The 18,666-nt window shown below is 63.1% G+C and overlaps 4 protein-coding genes across 5 annotated transcripts; 2 read left to right on the top strand and 2 right to left on the bottom strand.

Moving 5' to 3' along the window:
• The first annotated feature begins 2,647 nt into the window (after positions 1–2,647).
• Positions 2,648–5,418, top strand: METTL27 (methyltransferase like 27). 2 transcript variants are annotated; one of them, XM_066563401.1, is made up of 6 exons: positions 2,648–2,828; positions 2,897–3,025; positions 3,188–3,323; positions 3,446–3,538; positions 4,024–4,287; positions 5,095–5,418. In XM_066563401.1, exons 1-5 carry the CDS (start codon positions 2,721–2,723, stop codon positions 4,260–4,262), a joined length of 705 nt encoding a protein of 234 aa, XP_066419498.1. In that variant the 5' UTR covers positions 2,648–2,720; the 3' UTR covers positions 4,263–4,287; positions 5,095–5,418. The 2 variants fall into 2 exon arrangements, with proteins under 2 accessions (XP_066419498.1, XP_066419497.1); XM_066563400.1 differs by having other exon boundaries at positions 4,024–5,418.
• Positions 5,419–5,815: 397 nt separating this feature from the next.
• Positions 5,816–13,660, bottom strand: LOC136565109 (claudin-4-like). Its single transcript, XM_066563551.1, has 2 exons — positions 13,572–13,660; positions 5,816–6,595 (listed from the first exon to the last, which is right to left on the bottom strand). The coding sequence occupies exon 2, from the start codon at positions 6,584–6,586 to the stop codon at positions 5,942–5,944; it is 645 nt and encodes a 214-aa protein (XP_066419648.1). The 5' UTR covers positions 6,587–6,595; positions 13,572–13,660; the 3' UTR covers positions 5,816–5,941.
• On the bottom strand, positions 8,901–10,095 carry LOC136565075 (claudin-4-like). Its single transcript, XM_066563499.1, has one exon. The coding sequence runs from the start codon at positions 10,093–10,095 to the stop codon at positions 9,466–9,468; it is 630 nt and encodes a 209-aa protein (XP_066419596.1). The 3' UTR covers positions 8,901–9,465.
• Positions 13,661–17,609: 3,949 nt separating the features above from the next.
• Positions 17,610–18,254, top strand: CLDN3 (claudin 3). Its single transcript, XM_066563531.1, has one exon. It carries the CDS (start codon positions 17,610–17,612, stop codon positions 18,252–18,254), a length of 645 nt encoding a protein of 214 aa, XP_066419628.1.
• Positions 18,255–18,666: the final 412 nt, after the last annotated feature.

Here is an 18,666-nt window from a genome sequence, read left to right as displayed (position 1 = left end):
GAGCTGAGGGGCAGAGGAGGTGTGGAGCTCTGTGCAGCAGGAGCACAAAGGGAGGGTGGAGTCCATATGCTGGGAGTTCAGGGAAAAGGAGCATGAAGGATTTGGGGTGCAAGAAGGATCTGCAATGGGGTGCGGGAGGGAGGGAGGGCAGCATGGCCCACGGGGGCTGCAGGGAGGATGGGAGGCAGGCGACACACGTGCAGAGGCTGGCAGTGATGCAGGAGCACACTCAGGGAATAGCCGGGTCAGACACACTCAGGGAAGCTCAGCCCCTGCCTTGGGGGCACATGTTCCCCCAGGTCCCTTTCAGGGACTCCATCAGGGCAGCTGAGCTGAGCTCCAGTGTCCCAGCACCCCATCAGGGCACAGAGAGACCCGTGTCCCCAGGCAGGGGACAAGGACAGCACCCCAAGGAACTGCACCATCAGAGAGGAACATCCTGTGATCCAATGGGAGCCCGCCAGCACCAGGCCACGTGTCAGGACAAAGTCCAGCCTCACACCGGCACTGGCCATGGGACACTCCAGCCTGCCACTACCTGCTGCCACCTCTGTCCCCTGCCCTGAGCAGGGACAGCCCAGGCCATCCAACGCTGGCAACAGGCCCTGTGCAGACCCCAGCAGGGCCATGCTGGGTCTCAGCCAGCCCAGAGCTGTGGGGCTGGCACGGGGTGCAGATGTTTGCACAGCTGTGCTGTGACAGAGCCAGCCAGCCACGGGAAGGGGATGGAAAAAGCACCGGCAGATTCGGGGCTGGATCCGTACAGGTCAAGGCTGCAGAAGGCAAGGCCCGGTGGCCCCTGGGGCCAGCAGAGCAAGGACAGGGGGTGCTGGCACTGCTCCCTCAAGGAAGGTTCACTTAGTGGTGGGAACCATGGCGAGACTGAGAGAGCCCTTGCTGGAGGCCACAGCCCTCCCAAGGACGCCAAGCACGATGGACAGGATTGGGCCCACGCTGGTGGCAGGGGGGACAAAATGCCCATGGACAGTGACAGGAGCTGTCGCAGCACTGCAGCGCCAGCCCGGGAGCCATCCCTGTGCCCTGGGGTGGGTGGCACGGTCGCTGCTGTCCCGGCCCGAGCCCTGGCTGCCCCCAGCCCCGCTCTGTGCTCTGCCGCTCCGCCAGAAACCCCGAGCGCCTCCCGGGCGTGAGTGCGGAGCGCGGCGGGGCGCAGGGTCCGTCCCGCGGGCGGAGGGCTCCCTCTCGAGGGTCCCGGCCAGCACTGACCGGCCGCGGGCTGAGCTGTCCCCGCCTATGACACGGACAGGTCCCCAGGGAGGGACAGAGGAGGTGACGAGGCCACCAGCGCGGCCTCGGAGCGGCCACCGGCTCCGTCAGGGCACCGCATTTTCTTCCCGTCATTAATGAGCAGCTGAATCCGTCAGTAATTAGCGGCTGGATCCGTCTGTTTCGCTCTGGGAACAGCCGGAGGCGATGGGCACAGCTGTGGCTTGTCCCAGAGCTTGTCCCAGGCCCTCGCAGCGACACCAAAGGTTAACGGGGACTCCCGCAGTGACCTCGCAGGGAGAGCCCTTGGAGGGATAACGAAGCTGGATACGGAACCTCACAAACGTTGGGCACCTGGATCAGGCACTCCCGAGAATTGTGACCGGGAGGTGACATCCTGCCCCGCCCCGTGCATCGCGCGGGGTCTCAGGGCTGTTCTTGCTCTGAGCCAAACCCGAACCTCACCCAGGTCACACACTGATGGCACACTGCGAGCTGGAAGGACCCGGTAGCCATCATCAACCCCAGCTCCCCGCTCCTCGCAGGAGCCAGCCCGCGCCTCCTCCCTCCCAGCCGCGGCCCGCTCTTGTCCCCTGTCCCTTGTCCCCACGGGGCAGCGCAGAATGACCCCCGGCCCGAGGGGCGGCACGGGCCGGTCAGGACAAGCAGGAGCTGCCTGGTAGCGGGTGGCCTCCTCCCCGGGGGCAGTCCTGGGTTGTCACTGCCGCACGTGGTGCGACACGGCGGGCGCGGGTGGTGGCCACGCTGGGTGACGGTCGGAGTGGAGGAAGGAGATGCGAGGGCAGGATGGAGATGACAACGCAGCAGCGCTGGGGTCGTGTGGGGCTGGGGCCAGGGCCCGGGCACGAGGTGACCTGTCCAGGACACTGTCCCCGCGCCTGGGACATGAGTGACGCAATGGGCACTGACCCCTGCAGGTGACAGAGCAGCAGGAACAGTGGACACTGCTGGAGACAGGGGCCCTGGGGCCCCCGGTGCCGCTCCCCGCGGGGATTCGGTGTCACGGCCCTGGGGTATTTGAGGTCACCATTGCTGGACTTGGTCAGCTCCCCAGGACACCTGACGCCTCCCTGGGCCATTGGTCACCACTCGGACGCTTGGTCAGGTCTCAGGACACCGGGTCCTTCCCCCCCCGCTGCCCGGCGCACTTGGTCGCTCCCAACGCCCCGAGGGGCAGCTCCGGCGGCCAATGGAGCGCGGGGGCGTGGCCGGGGCGGGCGCCCCCAACCAATTGGCCGGGGCGGGGTCGCGTGTTCTGTGGGGCGGTCCTGGGCGGGGTCATTGTGGAAACGCGCTTGGGGGCGTGTCCTGGGCGAGCAGAGAAGCCAATGAGGCACTGGGGGCGCGTCGCGAGCGGGAGGCGGAGCCAGTGTTCCTTAGGGGCGTGTCCGGGGCGGAGCCTCCGGCTCAATCGGCGCGGGGGGGCGCCCGGCGCGGGTTAGTTGGCCCGGACGGTACCGAGCGGTACCGCTATGGGGCTGCCGGCTGCCGTGCGGGACCGCGTGGCTGCGGTGCACCGGGGCTCGGCGCTGCCCGAACGGCTGCGGCTCTACGACGGCTGGGCCGCCCTCTACGAGCAGGTACCGGGGACACAGAAGGAACGGGGCCGGGGCCGTGGGTGTCCCCGCTGACCGCCGTGTCCCCGCAGGATGTCGCGGCTCTGGAGTACCGGGCACCGTATCTCGCCGCCGCCTCGCTCGCCTTCGCCTTCCCCGCGCCGCGTGCGGAGGCGCGGCTGCTCGATGTGGCCTGTGGCACCGGGCTCGTAGCGCGGGAGGTACCGGCGGGACGGGCCGGGGGTAACGGGACGGGGCGGGCCGGGACGGGCCGGGGGTAACGGGACGGGACAGGGCGGGCCGGGCCGGGGGTAACGGAACGGGACGGGCCGGGGATAACGGGACGGGACGGGGCGGGAGTGACGGTGCCTCTGTCCCCGCAGCTCCACCGGCGCGGGTTCCGCTGCCTGGACGGCGTGGACGGCAGCGCGGGGATGCTGGAGCGGGCGCGGAGCACCGGGCTCTACCAGGAGCTGCGGCTCTGCGTCCTGGGCAGGGAGCCGCTGCCCGCGCCCGCAGGTAACGGGAGGGGGCGGACCCCCGGGACCCCTCGGTGACACCCACGTGTCCCACGGGTGACCGGCCGGCATCGGGCGGGGGAGCCCCGGACGGTCCCCCGGTGATGCCCCGTGTCCTCGCAGAGCACTACGACGCCGTGACGGTGGTGGGGGCCCTGGGCGAGGGGCAGGTGCCGAGCACGGTGCTGCCGGAGCTGCTGCGGGTCACCAAGCCGGGTAAGGGGGGGCCGTTTCCCCTCCGCGCCGGCACCTCCGGCGTGCTGGGATGGGACACCGAGCCCCGGTGGATGTGGGTCCCTCACTGAACGCTGGACCCGTGGCACAGCTGGAACACGGCCTTGTCCCTGCTGCCAGGGACGGGCGATTCACGGGGTCCCTGACCCTGCCCACTGCCAGGTCTGGGCAGCGGGACAAGGTAGGAGGTGGCAGTAAGGGTGTTGGTGTGTGACAGCCTGTGCTCAGGCGGGACATCCCACCCATCCCCTGCCGGCCCCCTGTGCTGCCCATCTCTGCCTGCTGTCCTGCCTATCCCCTGCCCACTGCCCTGTCCGTGCCCTGTCTGTGCCCGTTCCCTGCCCTGTCCGTCCCCTGCCCGCTGACTCCAGGCTCTCAGTGCCTCCCCGTGTCCCCACCCTTTCCGGGGGATGCGGTCCCCAGAGAGGGAAGCTCTGTGTCAGTGTTACCTGTCTCCTGTCCCGCAGGCGGCTTCCTGTGCCTGACGACGAGGAGCAACCCCTCGAACCTGCGGTACAAGGCGGAGCTGGAGGCAGCACTGGGGCAGCTGGAGCAGAGAGGAGCCTGGCAGAAGCTGCTGGCCCAGGAAGTGGAGTATTGGGAGAGGGCCACCTCCGAGGAGGAGAGCACCCAGGGCACTGGCTACATCTCCGGGGTGGTCTACATCTACCAGAAGTGCCCTGTTCCCAACCTCGAGGAGGGCTGAGAGCTAGCATGGCTCTGGAGGGGGGGTGAGCACTTGACCCTTTGTAAAACAGAGCCCAGTGGCCCCCTCCTGCAGCAGGGCAGCTGCTGGGGGTGACAATATTCTGGGGGAATTTCCCCATTCCCTTCCTTGGTTCCTTCTCACTAAGGTCTGGGCTTGGGGCCCTTGTCTGCTGCACAGCACGGGAAGGGTTTTCTGGATTCACCAGGGTCTCCTGGGTGCCACCTTTAGCTCTGACATTTAGGTATTGACCCAAACACCTCAGCGTTCACCGTGACATCTCACAGACCCACATGTCTTGTTCCAAGGCATGTCCAGTCTGGGATTTCTCCCCACCTCGCCCATCTCAGCACTCATGGTCAAAATCTGGATCCTTCTTCATCTCCTACCCCCAGAGTCTTTAGCTGGGGACTGCTGGAGGTGGGTCCACACTGCTGTGTCCTATGGCCTCTCATCCTCCCTAGGGACTGAGCCAGCCCTGAGGTGCAGGAGCCTCCACATCCAGAGTCAAAGCAGCAATGCCAAGGTGACTCCCAGCTGGAGAGGCTTTCCAAGTGCCACATCTGCCTTGCATCCCACAACAGCTGCTTGAATCTCATTTTCCCACAGCTTTGTAGTTAATGTTCAGGGAGGGGAAATGAGTTTGGAAGGGATTTGGGGAGCTGGCAGCTGCTCCCCACCCAGGAGCCATCCAGCACTGCCTGCCCAGCCTGTTCCCCCAGCCCCTTGCTGGGCTGCCTTCACAATTCCTCCTCCACTGCTCCCTTGGGAAGTTTTTTACCCAAATCTCTTCCTGGAATATTTGTTTTTTTTCATTTTTCCCTTCCCTCAGACCTGTTCCTGCTTATCCTGTTCCCATGTTCCTGGAGAAGAGGTTGCATCCTTCCCCTCAGGAGCTGTTCTCAGTGTGAGGCAATGGCTGTGTCTGTCCCTGTTCCTCACCCAGGGCATCCCACATCTTCCAGACTCGCCCTCCCCATGGCTCTTGTCACCCTTCTGCTTTGTCCCCCATGTTTTGAGGTCCCTGTGCCCATCAGTAGCTGTCCTACTGCTCCCTCCCCACTTGTCTCCAACACTGTCCCCTGGGCAGCTGGGGGTTGTGGCTGTCCCCAGCCCTACACTTGCCTGTTCAATAAAGCCCTGTCCCTGCTGTCTATCGGCTGTGTGTTGTTCCCAGAGCAATGGGAATGTGCACCCTCCAGGGTGGGTAGCCAGGAGCTTGGGAGGGGGGATTCAGGCTTTATCTGGGGTCCTCTCCCAGTCCATGGGGGCTCAGAGCACCTGGTGTCCCCCCCATGCCTCTCTTAGCTCTCAGCATCCTCTCCCTGCCTCTGTTTCCTGCTGCAAGGAATGCCAGGAGCTGGCTGACTGCTGCTGATCCCCTTGGGAAGATGGGGATGTTCTAGGTGCTGGAACACAGCAGCTGGCAGGGCACAGCACCCCCAGGACGCGTCACCATCCTCCCCACACCGCGCTGTTCAAAATGAGCCCAGGCAGCCTTGGTGGCACCAGGATGTTTATAGTCCCTGCCCTGGGGAAGGGCACATGTGGGGACCCTGCTGGGGGTCAGCCAGCATGGGGATGGGCAGGAGGAGGCAGTGCAGGGGCAGGGTGTGGGACGGGGATGCAGGACAGGGACAGTGGTGCTCTGCCTTGGGCTGGCACCTGGGCACAGTGGCTCACACATAGTCCTTCATGGCATAGCCCATTGGGCCACAGGTTTTCACTGCCCTGTACTTCTTGGGGTAGGGGTCCTGCTGGGACTGGGATCCTGAGCAGCACAGGACGCCCCCACCGAAGAGCTGCAGGGCACTGGAGGCCCAGCCGATGTAGAGGGCAGCCCCCAGCTCTCTCTTGAGGGCCTCAGGCACCATGGGGTTGTAGAAGTTGCTGACAATGCTGTTGGCAGACCAGGAAACAGGGATGAGCAGCATGATGCTGGCCATGATGAAGATGACACCTGCCACTGCAGAGATCCTGCTCTTGGTGCCATTGTCATCCACACAGCGGGTGCAGTCAGCTCCCGAGAGGGCGATGAAGAAGGCAAGGCAGGCCACGAAGATGGAGGTGACCACCAGGGCACGAGCAGCTTGCAGGTCAGAGGTGAGCTCCAGCAGCGAGTCATAGGCCTTGCACTGCATCTGCCCCGTGCTCTCATAGACGCAGTTCATCCACAGCCCTTCCCAGAACACCTGGGCCACCACAATGTTGGAGCCGATGAAGGCCGTCACCTTCCACATGGGCAGGGCACAGGTGAGGATGGAGCCCAGCCAGCCCAGTGCGGCCATCATCAGTCCTCCCGTCTGCATCGTCATCATCGCCATCAACAGCTCCTGCGGGGACAGGCACGGGTGTCACAGGCACAGCCCACAGCCAGGGACAGCATGAGCTTCGTCTGGTATGTCCTGCTCGCCCCCAGGATGGGAATGGCTGCAGGACAGCATGGGGACATGGGGGACACGGGGACTTGAAGGGCACAGGGACACGAGTGGCATGGGGGGGTGCTGCAGGACAGGATGGGGACACATGTGGTACTGAGGACCCAGGCCCCAAGCAGGCCAAGGTGCAGGAGCCCCCATGTGTCACACTGGCCCCTACACTGTCCCCACAGTGCAGCACAGCCTCTGCCATCACCCCTTTCCAGGCCATGGCAAGTGTCAGGGAAGGCATGGCTTTTGGGGGGCGGGATGGAGGGCTAGGTGGGCCCATCCCCCAGTGCTGCAGAGTGCAAACCCCCCACCTTACACTCATCCCATGTCCTGCCCTGGTGGCCACCCCCCGGTGCCCACCCCATGTCCCACTCCACCACGAGTGCTCAGCCTCCCTGGCCACAAGCCTCGTGCCAGGGGCACAGGGAAGGGCACAGGGCACGGCAGGGAAGGCAGCCCCCCACACCACTCAGCACTGCCTGCTCCCGTTCTGGCTTTGCCCTCACAGCCATCCTACGGTGCCCTTTGGACCCAGGATATCCTCTCCAGGAGAAAAGGGAAATGGGTCAGAGCTGAGCTGTGCCCCAATCCCAGGTCTGGGGCTCGGACCTTCTGCAATACCATCCCAGAGAAGCCCAAGGAGCAGTCCCAAAAGGGCAAACCCTGGTGAGGGGCTATGGGGTCACCACAAGTGGCATCCCTGGGAGAGGGGTGGTTGGTATAGGGACACATGCTGGGCACACTGGCAGCTCCACCATGGCCACGTGTGACTGCTGTGGCCCTGGCTCAGCCCACATCCAGCTCAGCCCCTCAAGGAGCAGAGTTCACCCCTGGGTGCCCGTGCTGTGCTTGGCAGCTGGGACCAGCTGGGGTTTTATGGCCCCGAGCTCAGCGGGTATCGGTTGTGCCTGGCACACCCTGTGGCTCCTGCCAGAGGTTTCACCATCATTTCCCCTGTCTCAGTTTTGGTTTCTCCAGCCTCTCCTCTCCCACTGTATCCCCACTCCTTACCCAGCACCTTTTATCCCTCAGGAGCCTGATGGACACCCAGCACTGGACTTGGCATCCTCCGGGCCATGAAAGACCCTTTGGGCCAAAATCACAGCCCCTTCCCCCATGCTGCAGGTAGGCAGGGGCCGGGATGGTGGGCACCATCCCAGGCACCCTTCCCCAGCCAGCGGGACCTGGCCACACAAGACATCCCAAATAGGGCCTACGACCGCCTGCAGGGGGACAAGTGAGCATCCACGGATCCTCAGGGATGCTCGACAGGGCATTGAGCTCACATTCTCACCTGCCCACCGGCACCACAGGGTTACAGGCATATTTTCCACCATTCCCGGGCCCAGTGAAGGGACTGAGGAGCTGGGAGCCTTCCAGCCCTCAGATCCAGAAGAGATACCCAGACCTAGGCGTAGTCACCCCCGTCCTCGCAAACCCCGAGGTGGGAAGGAAGGATGTTCCCAAGGCAGAGCAGCACTTGCCGTGCCGGAAGCGAGATAGGCAAAGCAGCCGGCGCTGCCCACGCCGGCCGCGGGGCGCTCCCAGCCGGGGCTGGGGGGTGGCACCGGGGCCAGCGCGCCCCGACCCGCCCCGGCCGGCGCCCGCCACCTTCTTCCCGTTCGGGTGGGGAGATCGCAGCGGGTCAGGCGTGGGACAGGCGTGGGACAGCCCTGCACCCCGTCCGGCGCCGCCAAGGCTCTGCGCCGCAGCAGCAGCCGCTGTCACCCCCGGAGCGGCCGGGGAGGGGCACGGGGAGGGAACGCCAGGGCTGGAACAGGCGGCGGGGATCTCAGGAGACTCCGAAGAACAGATTTGGGTGATCTCTCAGGAGGACGGGAGCCCAGGGCACAGGAGCACCGGGGCTGTCCCACCACCGAGGCGGGTGTTGGAGAGCGTAAAGAACACGAGGCACAGCGGGGTCTGAGCAGCTGCCGTTTAATGCGAGAAGGCTGAACACGGGCAGGGACGGCAGCACAGTCAGGGGTACCATGAGACTGCGCTCCCGGCCCCGGGCGTCCCACTCTGGGGCGATGGATGGGGTCGGGTCCGGGAGACGCCCCCCAAGACGCGGGGGCACAGCCCCGCTCCCGCCCTGCCTCCCCGACCGGTTTTCCCAGCACGGCCGCTGCCTTCCCACTCCCAGGATAATGATGCCCCCGCCCTGGGGAGCTGCCGCGAGAAATCACACTCTGTACGGCCGCTCCGAGCCCCGAAAGTAGGTCAAAGTCAAAATTTAGATAACAGGCAGGTGACAGCCCCTGTCACCCCTCAAGACCCTGCCGGGGTTTGCAGAACCACTACGTCCCTGTGACCACGTGGGACAGGTTCGCGGTCCCTATCAGCACCGACACCGCCACCCACCCCGAGGGACAGACACGTCCCGGGGAGCTTCACGCGGGGAAAGAGAGCCCTGTGCCACTCGTGGGACGGGCTCCTGGGAGCTGTGTCACCACATGGCACACCCCGATACCGGGAGCCAGGAAATGCTCGAGGAGGAGATCAGGTGATGTCTCGGAGAAGATGCCTCAGCTGGATGCTCCGGGGGGAGCAGAGCCCCCACCGCGGACAGCCAGGACAGGATCTCCTTGTCCCCTGTCTCAACCGCGATTAGAGAACCGGCTTCAACCCCGGTGGAACAAAGGCGGCTCTGTCTGCCTTCCCTCGCACCGCCCCGGCGCCCGGCCGGTCCCAGCCCAGCCGGGGAGGTTGCGTGTCCTGGGAGGTCCCTGTGCCCTGGAGCGGCCGGGGGGTCCAGGCAGGCGCGGCGCCTCCTACACGTAGTTGCTGGCTGGCAACGAGCGAGCAGCCGTGAACTTGGCCGAGTAGGGCTTCTCCCCGCGGGGGGGGCAGGTGCAGCACAGGATCCCCCCCCCAAGCAGCAGGAGCGCCGAGGCCGCCCAGCCCACGTAGAGGGACGAGCCCAGGTCCCGCTTCTGCGAGTCAGAGACCAGCGGGTTGTAGAAGTCCTGGATGATGCTGTTGGCTGACCACGAAATGGGGATGAGGATGAGGATACCGGCGACGATGAAGATGATGCCGGAGAGGATCATGACCTTGGCTTTGGCAGTGTCATCCTCCACACAATTAGTGCATTTGCCACCGGTGACGGCCAGCAGGGTGCCCAGGATGGCCAGGACGATGGCCACCACCACCATGGCACGGGCAGCTTGCAGGTCCTGTGGCAGGGCCAGCAGCGAGTCGTACACCTTGCACTGCATCTGCCCTGTGCTCTGCACCACGCAGCTCATCCACAGCCCTTCCCAGATGATCTGCGCCACCACGATGTTGTTCCCGACGAAGGCCGTCTCCCGCCACATGGGCAGCGCGCAGCAGAGAATGGAGGCCAGCCAGCCGATGACAGAGAGGGCGATGCCCAGCACCTGCATCCCCATGGAGGCCATCGCTCGCCGCCTGTTCCCTGCCCGCCTCCCGCCGCACAGTGCCGGCTGCCGGGACCACGGCAGGCATTTTATGCCTTTGCCGAGGGAGGAGCGCTGCCGCAGCCGCCAGCCTGCCGCCGGCACCGGACGGAGGGGTAGAACCAGTTTCCCGGGATTCTTCCACTTGTATTTCTCCCTGCAGTGATGACACTTAATATCCCAGCTGCTCCCACAGAGGAGGATGCAGGGGACTGGAACCAGGCCACCCAGGTGCAGGAGTGCATCCCATTGCTGTGGGCAGGCAGGACGTGCCCAGGGCAGCATTGGGGCTCAGCCCGGGATGCTAAAGGGGAAGAGCCAGTGTCCAGGCACCAGGATAGCTCTGCCATCCCTGCCAGAACCCTCTGCTCCATCACTTGGATGGGGTCCCTTCACGTCTTCATGCCTCAACTTCCCTCTAGCTCATAGCCCAGCCTCTGGCCCCCCATGGCCCCATGCCGGGGGAGGAGCACATTGTTCCCTCTGGCTGCTGGGCTCCATGCCCGGCAGGACACAAGCGGCTCTTGTTTGCTCCTTGGCATCCATACCAGCACTTGCAGCCCTCCAATAGGCCTCGGGCAGGAGGTGCCACTGCCCAGACCCACAAACCGGTTGGAGCGGCTGCCATTTCCCCACAAAGGAGAGACGGCACTGCCTGGGGCAACAGGGGGGGAGACCCCAAACCCAGCTGACCTGTGCTTCAGTTCCAAGCCAGGGTTCACACAGCCACCCTCAGCCCCAGCTCTGCCCATGTCCCACTGCCTGTGTGGTGGGGTTGGGTGGGTTGGGGCTACGAGGGGCAAATGCAGCCTCGAGCTGTCCCAGAGCCACACCCACTGATCCTAGTGCTGGTGCCAATACCAATGCCAACACTGATGCCCTGCTGCTGCTGACCTGTCCTCTTTTAATCCATGACTCCCACACGGGCTCCCTCCCTACTCCCTCCAAGCCCCTGCACAGGCACAGCACAACACCAGACAGACGGCACAGACAGACAGACGGACATTGCACTGTTTCATCACCCTAGCTTAATCCTGGGCCCCAGGAAAAGATAAGAGGCACTGAGATAATCTTAGTTTTCCTGAGCACTGGGTTACCATCACGATTCAATCATTTGTTCTTATTGCTTGGTGTGATGGACTCTGGAGCTGCTACTGCTCGTGCCAGGATGTCCCTGGGCATCATGCCCCAGTGTGGCGGGACAAGCCTGGTGGCCCATGCACTATGGTGCCAGGAGGATGCCTGGGGACACTCATGTCTCACAGCAGACCCCAGCCTAAGGAGATGTTCATGGTCCTGCCTGCCTGACTTGTGCCAGGGGAGCTGCCCAGGCTCTGTCCCTCTGTCCTGCTGGAGCGCCCGCATTGTTCACATACCAGTGTGTCTACCCTGCGGCCAGAACCTTGTGGTCAAGGGCTCCCTTTAATCTACAAGGCTCCGGAGCATCCCCGCCGGGGCCAGACTCTGCCTGAGGCTTTCACCTCCCAGCCGGCTGCTGTAACCACCGCAGTATTTGGGGTTGGAGAGAGGCACACGCTCACGTGTGTGTGTGTGGCTCACAGCGGCACAGTGTCCCCGCAGGCGCGTGGGGACATGTCTCTGGGCTGGGGACAAATGGCAAGGTGGGGACAGGGACTCCCCCGCGCACGGAGCATCAAAGCTTGAGCTGCTCATTCTCCCCCTCGGAGGCAGAGCAGGCGCCAGCACAGCCTCTGACAGCCAATTACTGTAATTAATGCTGGAACGTGACATATATTCCACCTGGCAGCTGCCACGCAGGGGCAGCCCCTGTGCCCTTCCCCACATTCCCAAGTGACACACCCACCCGGAGAGCACTGCTGGCCCCGTGTCCCCAGCACTACCGGACAGCAGGACTGACAGACACCGGCTTGGCATGGAGGAGCAGCAGCCGACCCCAGAGCCCTTGGAGCCTGAGGATGGTGGTGCAGCACAGGTGGGATCACCAAGCGCCTCAGGACATGCCATCCAGCACAACCACTCCACAGACACCAGCCCCACACGGACACCAGCCCCACAGCCTTATCCCAGTGCTCATTCCCAGTGCATCCTGTAGGACCCCAGTCCCAGATTTTCCCCAGTGTCACCTGCAAGAAGCCATGGCACAGGCACATGTCCTGCTGGGACCACAGCCCACTTGCTCAGCAGGAAGCTCCTCCACCCCAAAACAGGCTGCTCAACACACTCAACCCATCCTGAGCCTTCACCACCCAGCACTTGCCCCAGCATCTCCAGACAGCTGTGGATGCCCTGCTCCAAATGCAGTGGGATTTGAAGGACATGCAGGAGCCAGGGTTCCCATCCCTGTTACACTGCACTAACAGGGTTTGTGAGGGCAGAGCTCCCATTCTGGCACATCCATCAGGAAACACCTTCTGACACTTTTCTTGTGTTCACTAGCATGGGGACACACTACAGCTCCTCAGCTGGGCAGCGAGGCCATTCCCAGGCAGGAAGGTGACATTAAACACAGTGTCACCACAATGCCAGGCACTGCTGGGTGCACAGCAGAGCTGTGTCACCCTGGCCTTGCTCAGGGTGGAGGACACCCCACAGGGAGAGGGTTTGGGGCATGAATCTCCTGCCAAAAAGGTCTTGGGGACACCTCCACCCAGGACATGAGTGTCAGTCCCACCTCACATACCCCACACCACTGAGCCAAGATCCCCTCATCCCCCGGGACCCACACATGGACCCACCAACCTGGCTACCTCAAGGTCGCAAAGAGGCAGGTGAGACTTGCCAGCAAATGATGATCCACTGAGATCTCTGGTTTCACATCTGCCAAGCAAGGCACGGCCAACAACCCTCCCACTCAGGCTGTGAGGAGCGGGGCAGCTTCTCCCCGCTGGAGGCTGAGGATTAGTTACCGACAGCCCAGAGACTGAATGTTCCCAAAAAACATCCTTGCCCAACATAAATCCCTCCAACCGACTCAAAAATGCACAGTCAGGTTATTTATCGCTAGGGGAAAGCAAAGTCTTATCGGGAGGGGAGCCGCACGCCGGGACCTGTGGGGTCCCTGCAGGGAGAGAAGGGACCTTCGGCCTGAAGTCGCTCTGAAAGTCAAAACTCTGTCCAGTTTCTATGCAACAAGTGGCTCCCGACAGGGAAAACACCCCTAAGCGCTGCCAAGGTAGTTGGCGAAGGGATGGGGGAGATGATGGATCAGGAAGGGGGTCACGGGCGGTGCAATGGGGGTGTCCCCACCGGCGATGCTCGGAGGAAGCGGGATGTCGCGGCAAAGCCCTGGGGAAGACGATCAGATCTGTCGGGGTGGGGATGCCCCAGGCATGGTCCAGCATCCCGCAGCGAACCACCAGCCCCCTGACACATCCCGCTGGTCCATGTCCCCCGCCGCCCCCAGCCCCTGTGTGCCGCAGCCACCTCCCCGCCCCGCCGGCAGACAGAGCTGCCATTGATGCTCGGAGCCGCCTCACCTGCTCCCGCCGTGCCGAAGGGGCTCCAACAATGGGCTGCCTGTGTGCCCTGGCCGGGGCAGAGCCAGCAGCCCCGCGCCTGAAATATAAGCAGCCGAGGCGGCATTTACCGCCCCGGCCCCGCTCCCCCGGGGGAAAAGCGCCGGCATTCCCGACCGCAGCGGCGGGAACACCCCAGCCCCGCCGCACACGTGAGTGGGACGCGGCCCCGCGGCGCCCGGGGCGGTTTCTGCCGTCAGCCCCCGCGCACCCCCGGGGTGCTGCCGGGTGCCGGGTGCATGGATAGGGGATGCTGCAGTGGGTGTCCCCCCTGTCAGGGCAGGTGTCCTTCCATTGGGGCCACCAAACCGGTGATGCTCCCGTGACCTTTGGGTCTGACATTTGTTCGGGGTCTCTGCATCACCGTGGAGCAAACCTGTCCCCGTGTCACCACGGAGTTCTTGCAGCCACCACACTTTGTCCCCATCCCGAGGGACTTGGATACTCCTCATCCCTCCCCAGCTGTGTGGAAGTGCAGAGGGACTGCACTGGGGAGGGAGATGCAGCGGTTGGGATGGGGGTGCTCTCAGGAATCCCCCAGGGACGCTGGTCCTGCTCAGCTCCTCAGTAAACACCAGTGAGCTGGTTTGCTCACCACAAGAATGTGTCCTGCCGGGGGTGGCCAGCACCCCGAAACCCCGGTGATTTGCCCCTTCCTCTGTCGTGAGTCAGGCGGCAGCAGCTGCCCCAGGCCGGCACAACACTGGGCACAGCCTGTACTTTGGGCAATTTGGGATGACAAAGTGGGGACGCTGCGTGTGGGGCTCTGATTGCAGGGTCGGGGGCTGTGGTGTTTCACTGCCCTGTCCCACCCCAGCTCTGCCCCAGTAGCTCCTATCCCATACACCTGCCTCGAGTATCCCACTCTTCCCCTGCCCCACAGCTCTACCTAGAATATCTTCCCTGTCCCATATCCCTATCCAGAGGTATCCTTCTCTCCTACCTCCCACTCCTATGTGGGTTATCTTCCCTGCCTCATGCCCTGCTATTGAGTATTCTCATTGTTCCACAGACCTGGGGGTATAGCCCTGCCCCTATTTCTGTGCCCCACAACCCTGTCTGGGGTGCCAACCCCCCTTCCGTATATCCCAGCCCTCCCAGCCCTGTCCGGGGTATAACCCTGCCCCAAAGCCCTGCCTGGGGCATCCCCACACCCTACCACCCTGCCTGGGGTCCCCTCCTGGCCCAGAGCCCTGCCAGGGGAACCCCTGCCCACAGCCTCATGTGCACAGGGGCAGGGTGTGTATGTGTGCAGCTGTACCACTGCCTGTTCACCTCTGCTTATGTGTCAGTGTCTGTCTGTGTGAGTCTGAGTCTGTCTGTGAGTCTGTGTGTGTGTCTGAATCTACGGGTCTGTGAGTCTGTGTGTGTCTGTGAATCTGTTGGTGAGTCTCTGTGTGTATCTGTCAGTCAATATGTCTTTCTGTCTGTCTCCATGTGTCTGTGTGTCCAAGTCTGTCGCTGTGTGTCTGTGTGTCTACGTGTCCATGTGTTTCTGAGCGCAGCTGCATGCCGGGGTGCTGCTGCCAGCAGAGGGTGTGTGTGTATGTGTATGTGTGCCTGCACCTGTGTGTTTGTGGTGTCTGTGTGTGTGTGCCTGCACCTGTGTGTTTGTGGTGTGTGTGTGTGTGTGTGTGTGCCTGCACCTGTGCATTTGTGGTGTCTGTGTGTGTGTCTGTGTGTGTGTGTGTGCCTGCACCTGTGTGTTTGTGGTGTGTGTGTGTGCCTGCACCTGTGTGTTTGTGGTGTCTGTGTGTGTGTGCCTGCACCTGTGCATTTGTGGTGTGGGTGTGTGTGTGTGTGCCTGCACCTGTGTGTTTGTGGTGTGGGTGTGTGTGTGTGTGTGTGTGTGTGCCTGCACCTGTGTGTTTGTGGTGTGTGTGTGTGTGTGTGTGTGTGTGTGTGCCTGCACCTATGCGTTTGTGGTGTCTGTGTGTGTGTGTGCCTGCACCTGTGTGTTTGTGGTGTGGGTGTGTGTGTGTGTGTGTGCCTGCACCTGTGTGTTTGTGGTGTCTGTGTGTGTGTGTGTGTGTGTGTGTGCCTGCACCTGTGTGTTTGTGGTGTGTGTGTGTGTGTGTGCCTGTACCTGTCTGTGTGTGTGTGTGTGTGTGCCTGTACCTGTCTGTGTTTGTGGTGTCTCTGTGTGTGTCTGTGGGTGTGTATATGTGTGTATGCCTGTACCTGTGTGTCTGTACCTGTCTGTGTGTCTGTGTGCCTGTTCCTGTCTGTGTGTCAGTCTGTGTGTGTTCAGCCACGCACGTGTGCACTCCCGCACCCCGGGGCTGCGGGCCCTCCCCTGCCTGCACAGGTGGGGGCCCTCGGCAGCCCGGCCCCCCTCTGCTGGCCGCTGGCAGCCTGGCGGGCCAGCCCTGTGACAGCACTGCACCGTGGACACCCAGCCTGAGGTGCCCCCGAGGGCCGGGACCCCCAGCAAGGGTACAGAACCCTGGGGGCTGCTTGCACGGGCTGGGCCTGCCCTGGGTACCCCCAGCTGACTGTGGGGATTTTTGGTGTCCTCGGGGGGGTGATCACAGTACAGGGGGGTGCCAGAAGCTCACCCAGCCAAGTACAGGATATTTTTGGGATGCCGTAGGTTGGCAGAGGCTAGATATGGGGGTATTGGGGTGTCACAGTGTGGTGGAGGTCAGACATGGGGTGCTGCAGGGGGCTGGAGGTCAAGCTGGGTGGATATGGGGTGCTGGGGTGACATGGGGTGACAACAGCTGACCCAGATATATATTGGATATCAGGGTGCTGTGAGGTGACCCCGTTGGCTATGGGGGTTCAGGGTGCTGCAGGGCAATAGGTGACCCACCAGATACTGGGTATCAGAGCACTGTGTGGCACCCAAATACAGCCCCTCTGGCTATGGGGTGTTGGGATACTCTGGGGGCACCCAACTCCAAGCCCTCTGGCTGTGGGATGTCAGGATACTGTGGGGTACAGCCAGGCAGCTGCAGGGTTCCCCCCCATCCCAACTGCACGGCGCCAGCTGCCAGCATCCCACCGCGCTCTTGAGTAGTTAATAAGTTGTAGAGGAGATTTTTGGAGCAGGCAGGGGAACAGGTAGGAGCAAGCCTGTGTCCAGCAACCACATTCCTGGGGGAGGGGGACTGGAAGCACTGGCACTACCCCCAGCATGCAAGGCTGGGGGCGGGGGGAAACATGCACCCCACAGCCATGGGGCTGTTGCTGCCAGGTCTGAAGGGATTGCTCATGCCTTGGGATATTTTTCCTATTGCCAGGTGCCAGCTCAGGTTGTCAGGGTGATGCTGCTAGGGTGGTTACGTGCATTATCTGCTTCCTTCAAGGTCACAAGACTTGTGCCGGATGAGTAAAGATATTTATCAGCCAGTCAGAGGATCTCTGACTGTGCTCCTGGCCCAGCAGGGTGGGAACAGGAGGGGCCAGGCTGAAGGGGTTCCTGCAGGGCCAGGAGCACCCACAGGTCCCCTGAAATGGTGACACAAACCTCACAGCATGGCGGAGGGGTTGCACTTTGCACGGTGGTGCAAAGGTGCCCAACGCTCATCGAACCCCAGTTAAACGTGAGCACTGGCAACACTACAGAAATCAACAAACCCTGACCAGCCACATTTCCTCCACGGGGGAAAGATGAACCCTTGGGATTTCCAGGTTCACAGAAGGGGTTTGGTGGGAATGAGCATGGTGGTAGTGCTTCCTGATACCCATCGGCCGAAACCAGGCGATGGCTGTGGCAGGTGGCGTTTCTCCTCCTCCCGCCCTTCTCTGGTTACCCAGCGCCATCTCTGCAAACAAAGGGGAGGGTGTGGGACACAGGTGACGGTGACGGAGGAGCAGAGAGGAGCGTCCAGCAGCCAGCACTGAAACCCCACCCCGGGGCCAGCCCATATAAATAGCACTGCGCACAGGTGTAAGCCGATCCCCCGGCTGCGAGCGGCGGCGGGTGGTGGCGACGGTCTCGGTCCGTGGGTTCTTCTCCGCCATCGCCTGGAGCACGTCACTGAACCGTCCACCATGTCGATGGGGCTGGAGATCGGCGGTGTGGCCTTGTCTGTGCTGGGTTGGTTGTGCAGCATCATCTGCTGCGCGCTGCCCATGTGGAAGGTGTCGGCCTTCATCGGCAACAACATCGTGACGGCCCAGATCATCTGGGAAGGGCTGTGGATGAACTGCGTGGTGCAGAGCACGGGGCAGATGCAGTGCAAGGTCTACGACTCCATGCTGGCCCTCCCTCAGGACCTGCAAGCCGCCCGCGCCCTGCTGGTGGTGGCCATCATCTTGGCCGTCCTGGGCTTAATGGTGGCCATCGTGGGCGCCCAGTGCACCCGCTGCGTGGAGGACGAGAGCACCAAAGCCAAGATCACCATTGTCTCCGGCGTCATCTTCCTCCTTTCTGGTGTCTTGACCCTCATCCCTGTCTGCTGGTCGGCCAACACCATCATCCGGGATTTCTACAACCCACTGGTGATCGAAGCACAGAAACGGGAGCTGGGCACCTCGCTCTACGTGGGCTGGGCAGCCTCTGCACTCCTGCTGCTGGGGGGGGGCCTGCTCTGCTGCTCCTGCCCCCCCAAAGACGACAGGTACCCCACAAGCAAGGTGGCCTACTCCGCCCCACGCTCCGCCGTCACCAGCTACGACAAGAGGAACTATGTCTGAGCCCCCCCGGGGTCCCCCGGCCCCCCTCGATATCCCCCACCCCACCCACCCACCCTGGGACCCTCATTGCCCTCCGTGGGGCCCGGGGGCGGCAGCGCCGGCGCGGGGGGGGGCGCGAAGGAGGGGACGGGGACGGCCGCGGGGTCAGGGCCGGGCTGTGTAAATAGAGACAGTTTCGGTTAAACACGAGGCAGTTTCGGGTCGGCGGGAGAAGCGGCACTCGGCGAGGTCCTGCCATGCCGATGGGGCGGGATGAGGACGGGATGGGGACGGGGCCCCCTGCTGTGTCCCCCCATCGCTGCTGGCCCGGCACCGTCTGTCCCTGTTACGCGTGGTCTGTACCGGTTACATTTGTCAATAAACGTGTCCTGTTTTGGTACCCGAGTGTCCTTGAGATGTGCGGCACGATCGA

The sequence above is a fragment of the Molothrus aeneus genome, chromosome 20 (genome assembly GCF_037042795.1).
Source record: "Molothrus aeneus isolate 106 chromosome 20, BPBGC_Maene_1.0, whole genome shotgun sequence".
Lineage (NCBI taxonomy): Eukaryota > Metazoa > Chordata > Aves > Passeriformes > Icteridae > Molothrus > Molothrus aeneus.
This window is presented reverse-complemented; position numbering and strand designations above follow the sequence as displayed.

Coding starts and splice junctions, on each gene's coding strand:
- METTL27 (XM_066563401.1), top strand. CDS start 2,721: ATGGGGCTGCCGGCTGCCGTGCGGGACCGCGTGGCTGCGGTGCACCGG. Junction 2,829..2,896: donor GGGCCGCCCTCTACGAGCAG/GTACCGGGGACA, acceptor GTGTCCCCGCAG/GATGTCGCGGCTCTGGAGTA. Junction 3,026..3,187: donor CCGGGCTCGTAGCGCGGGAG/GTACCGGCGGGA, acceptor CTGTCCCCGCAG/CTCCACCGGCGCGGGTTCCG.
- LOC136565109 (XM_066563551.1), bottom strand. CDS start 6,586: ATGGCGATGATGACGATGCAGACGGGAGGACTGATGATGGCCGCACTG.
- LOC136565075 (XM_066563499.1), bottom strand. CDS start 10,095: ATGGCCTCCATGGGGATGCAGGTGCTGGGCATCGCCCTCTCTGTCATC.
- CLDN3 (XM_066563531.1), top strand. CDS start 17,610: ATGTCGATGGGGCTGGAGATCGGCGGTGTGGCCTTGTCTGTGCTGGGT.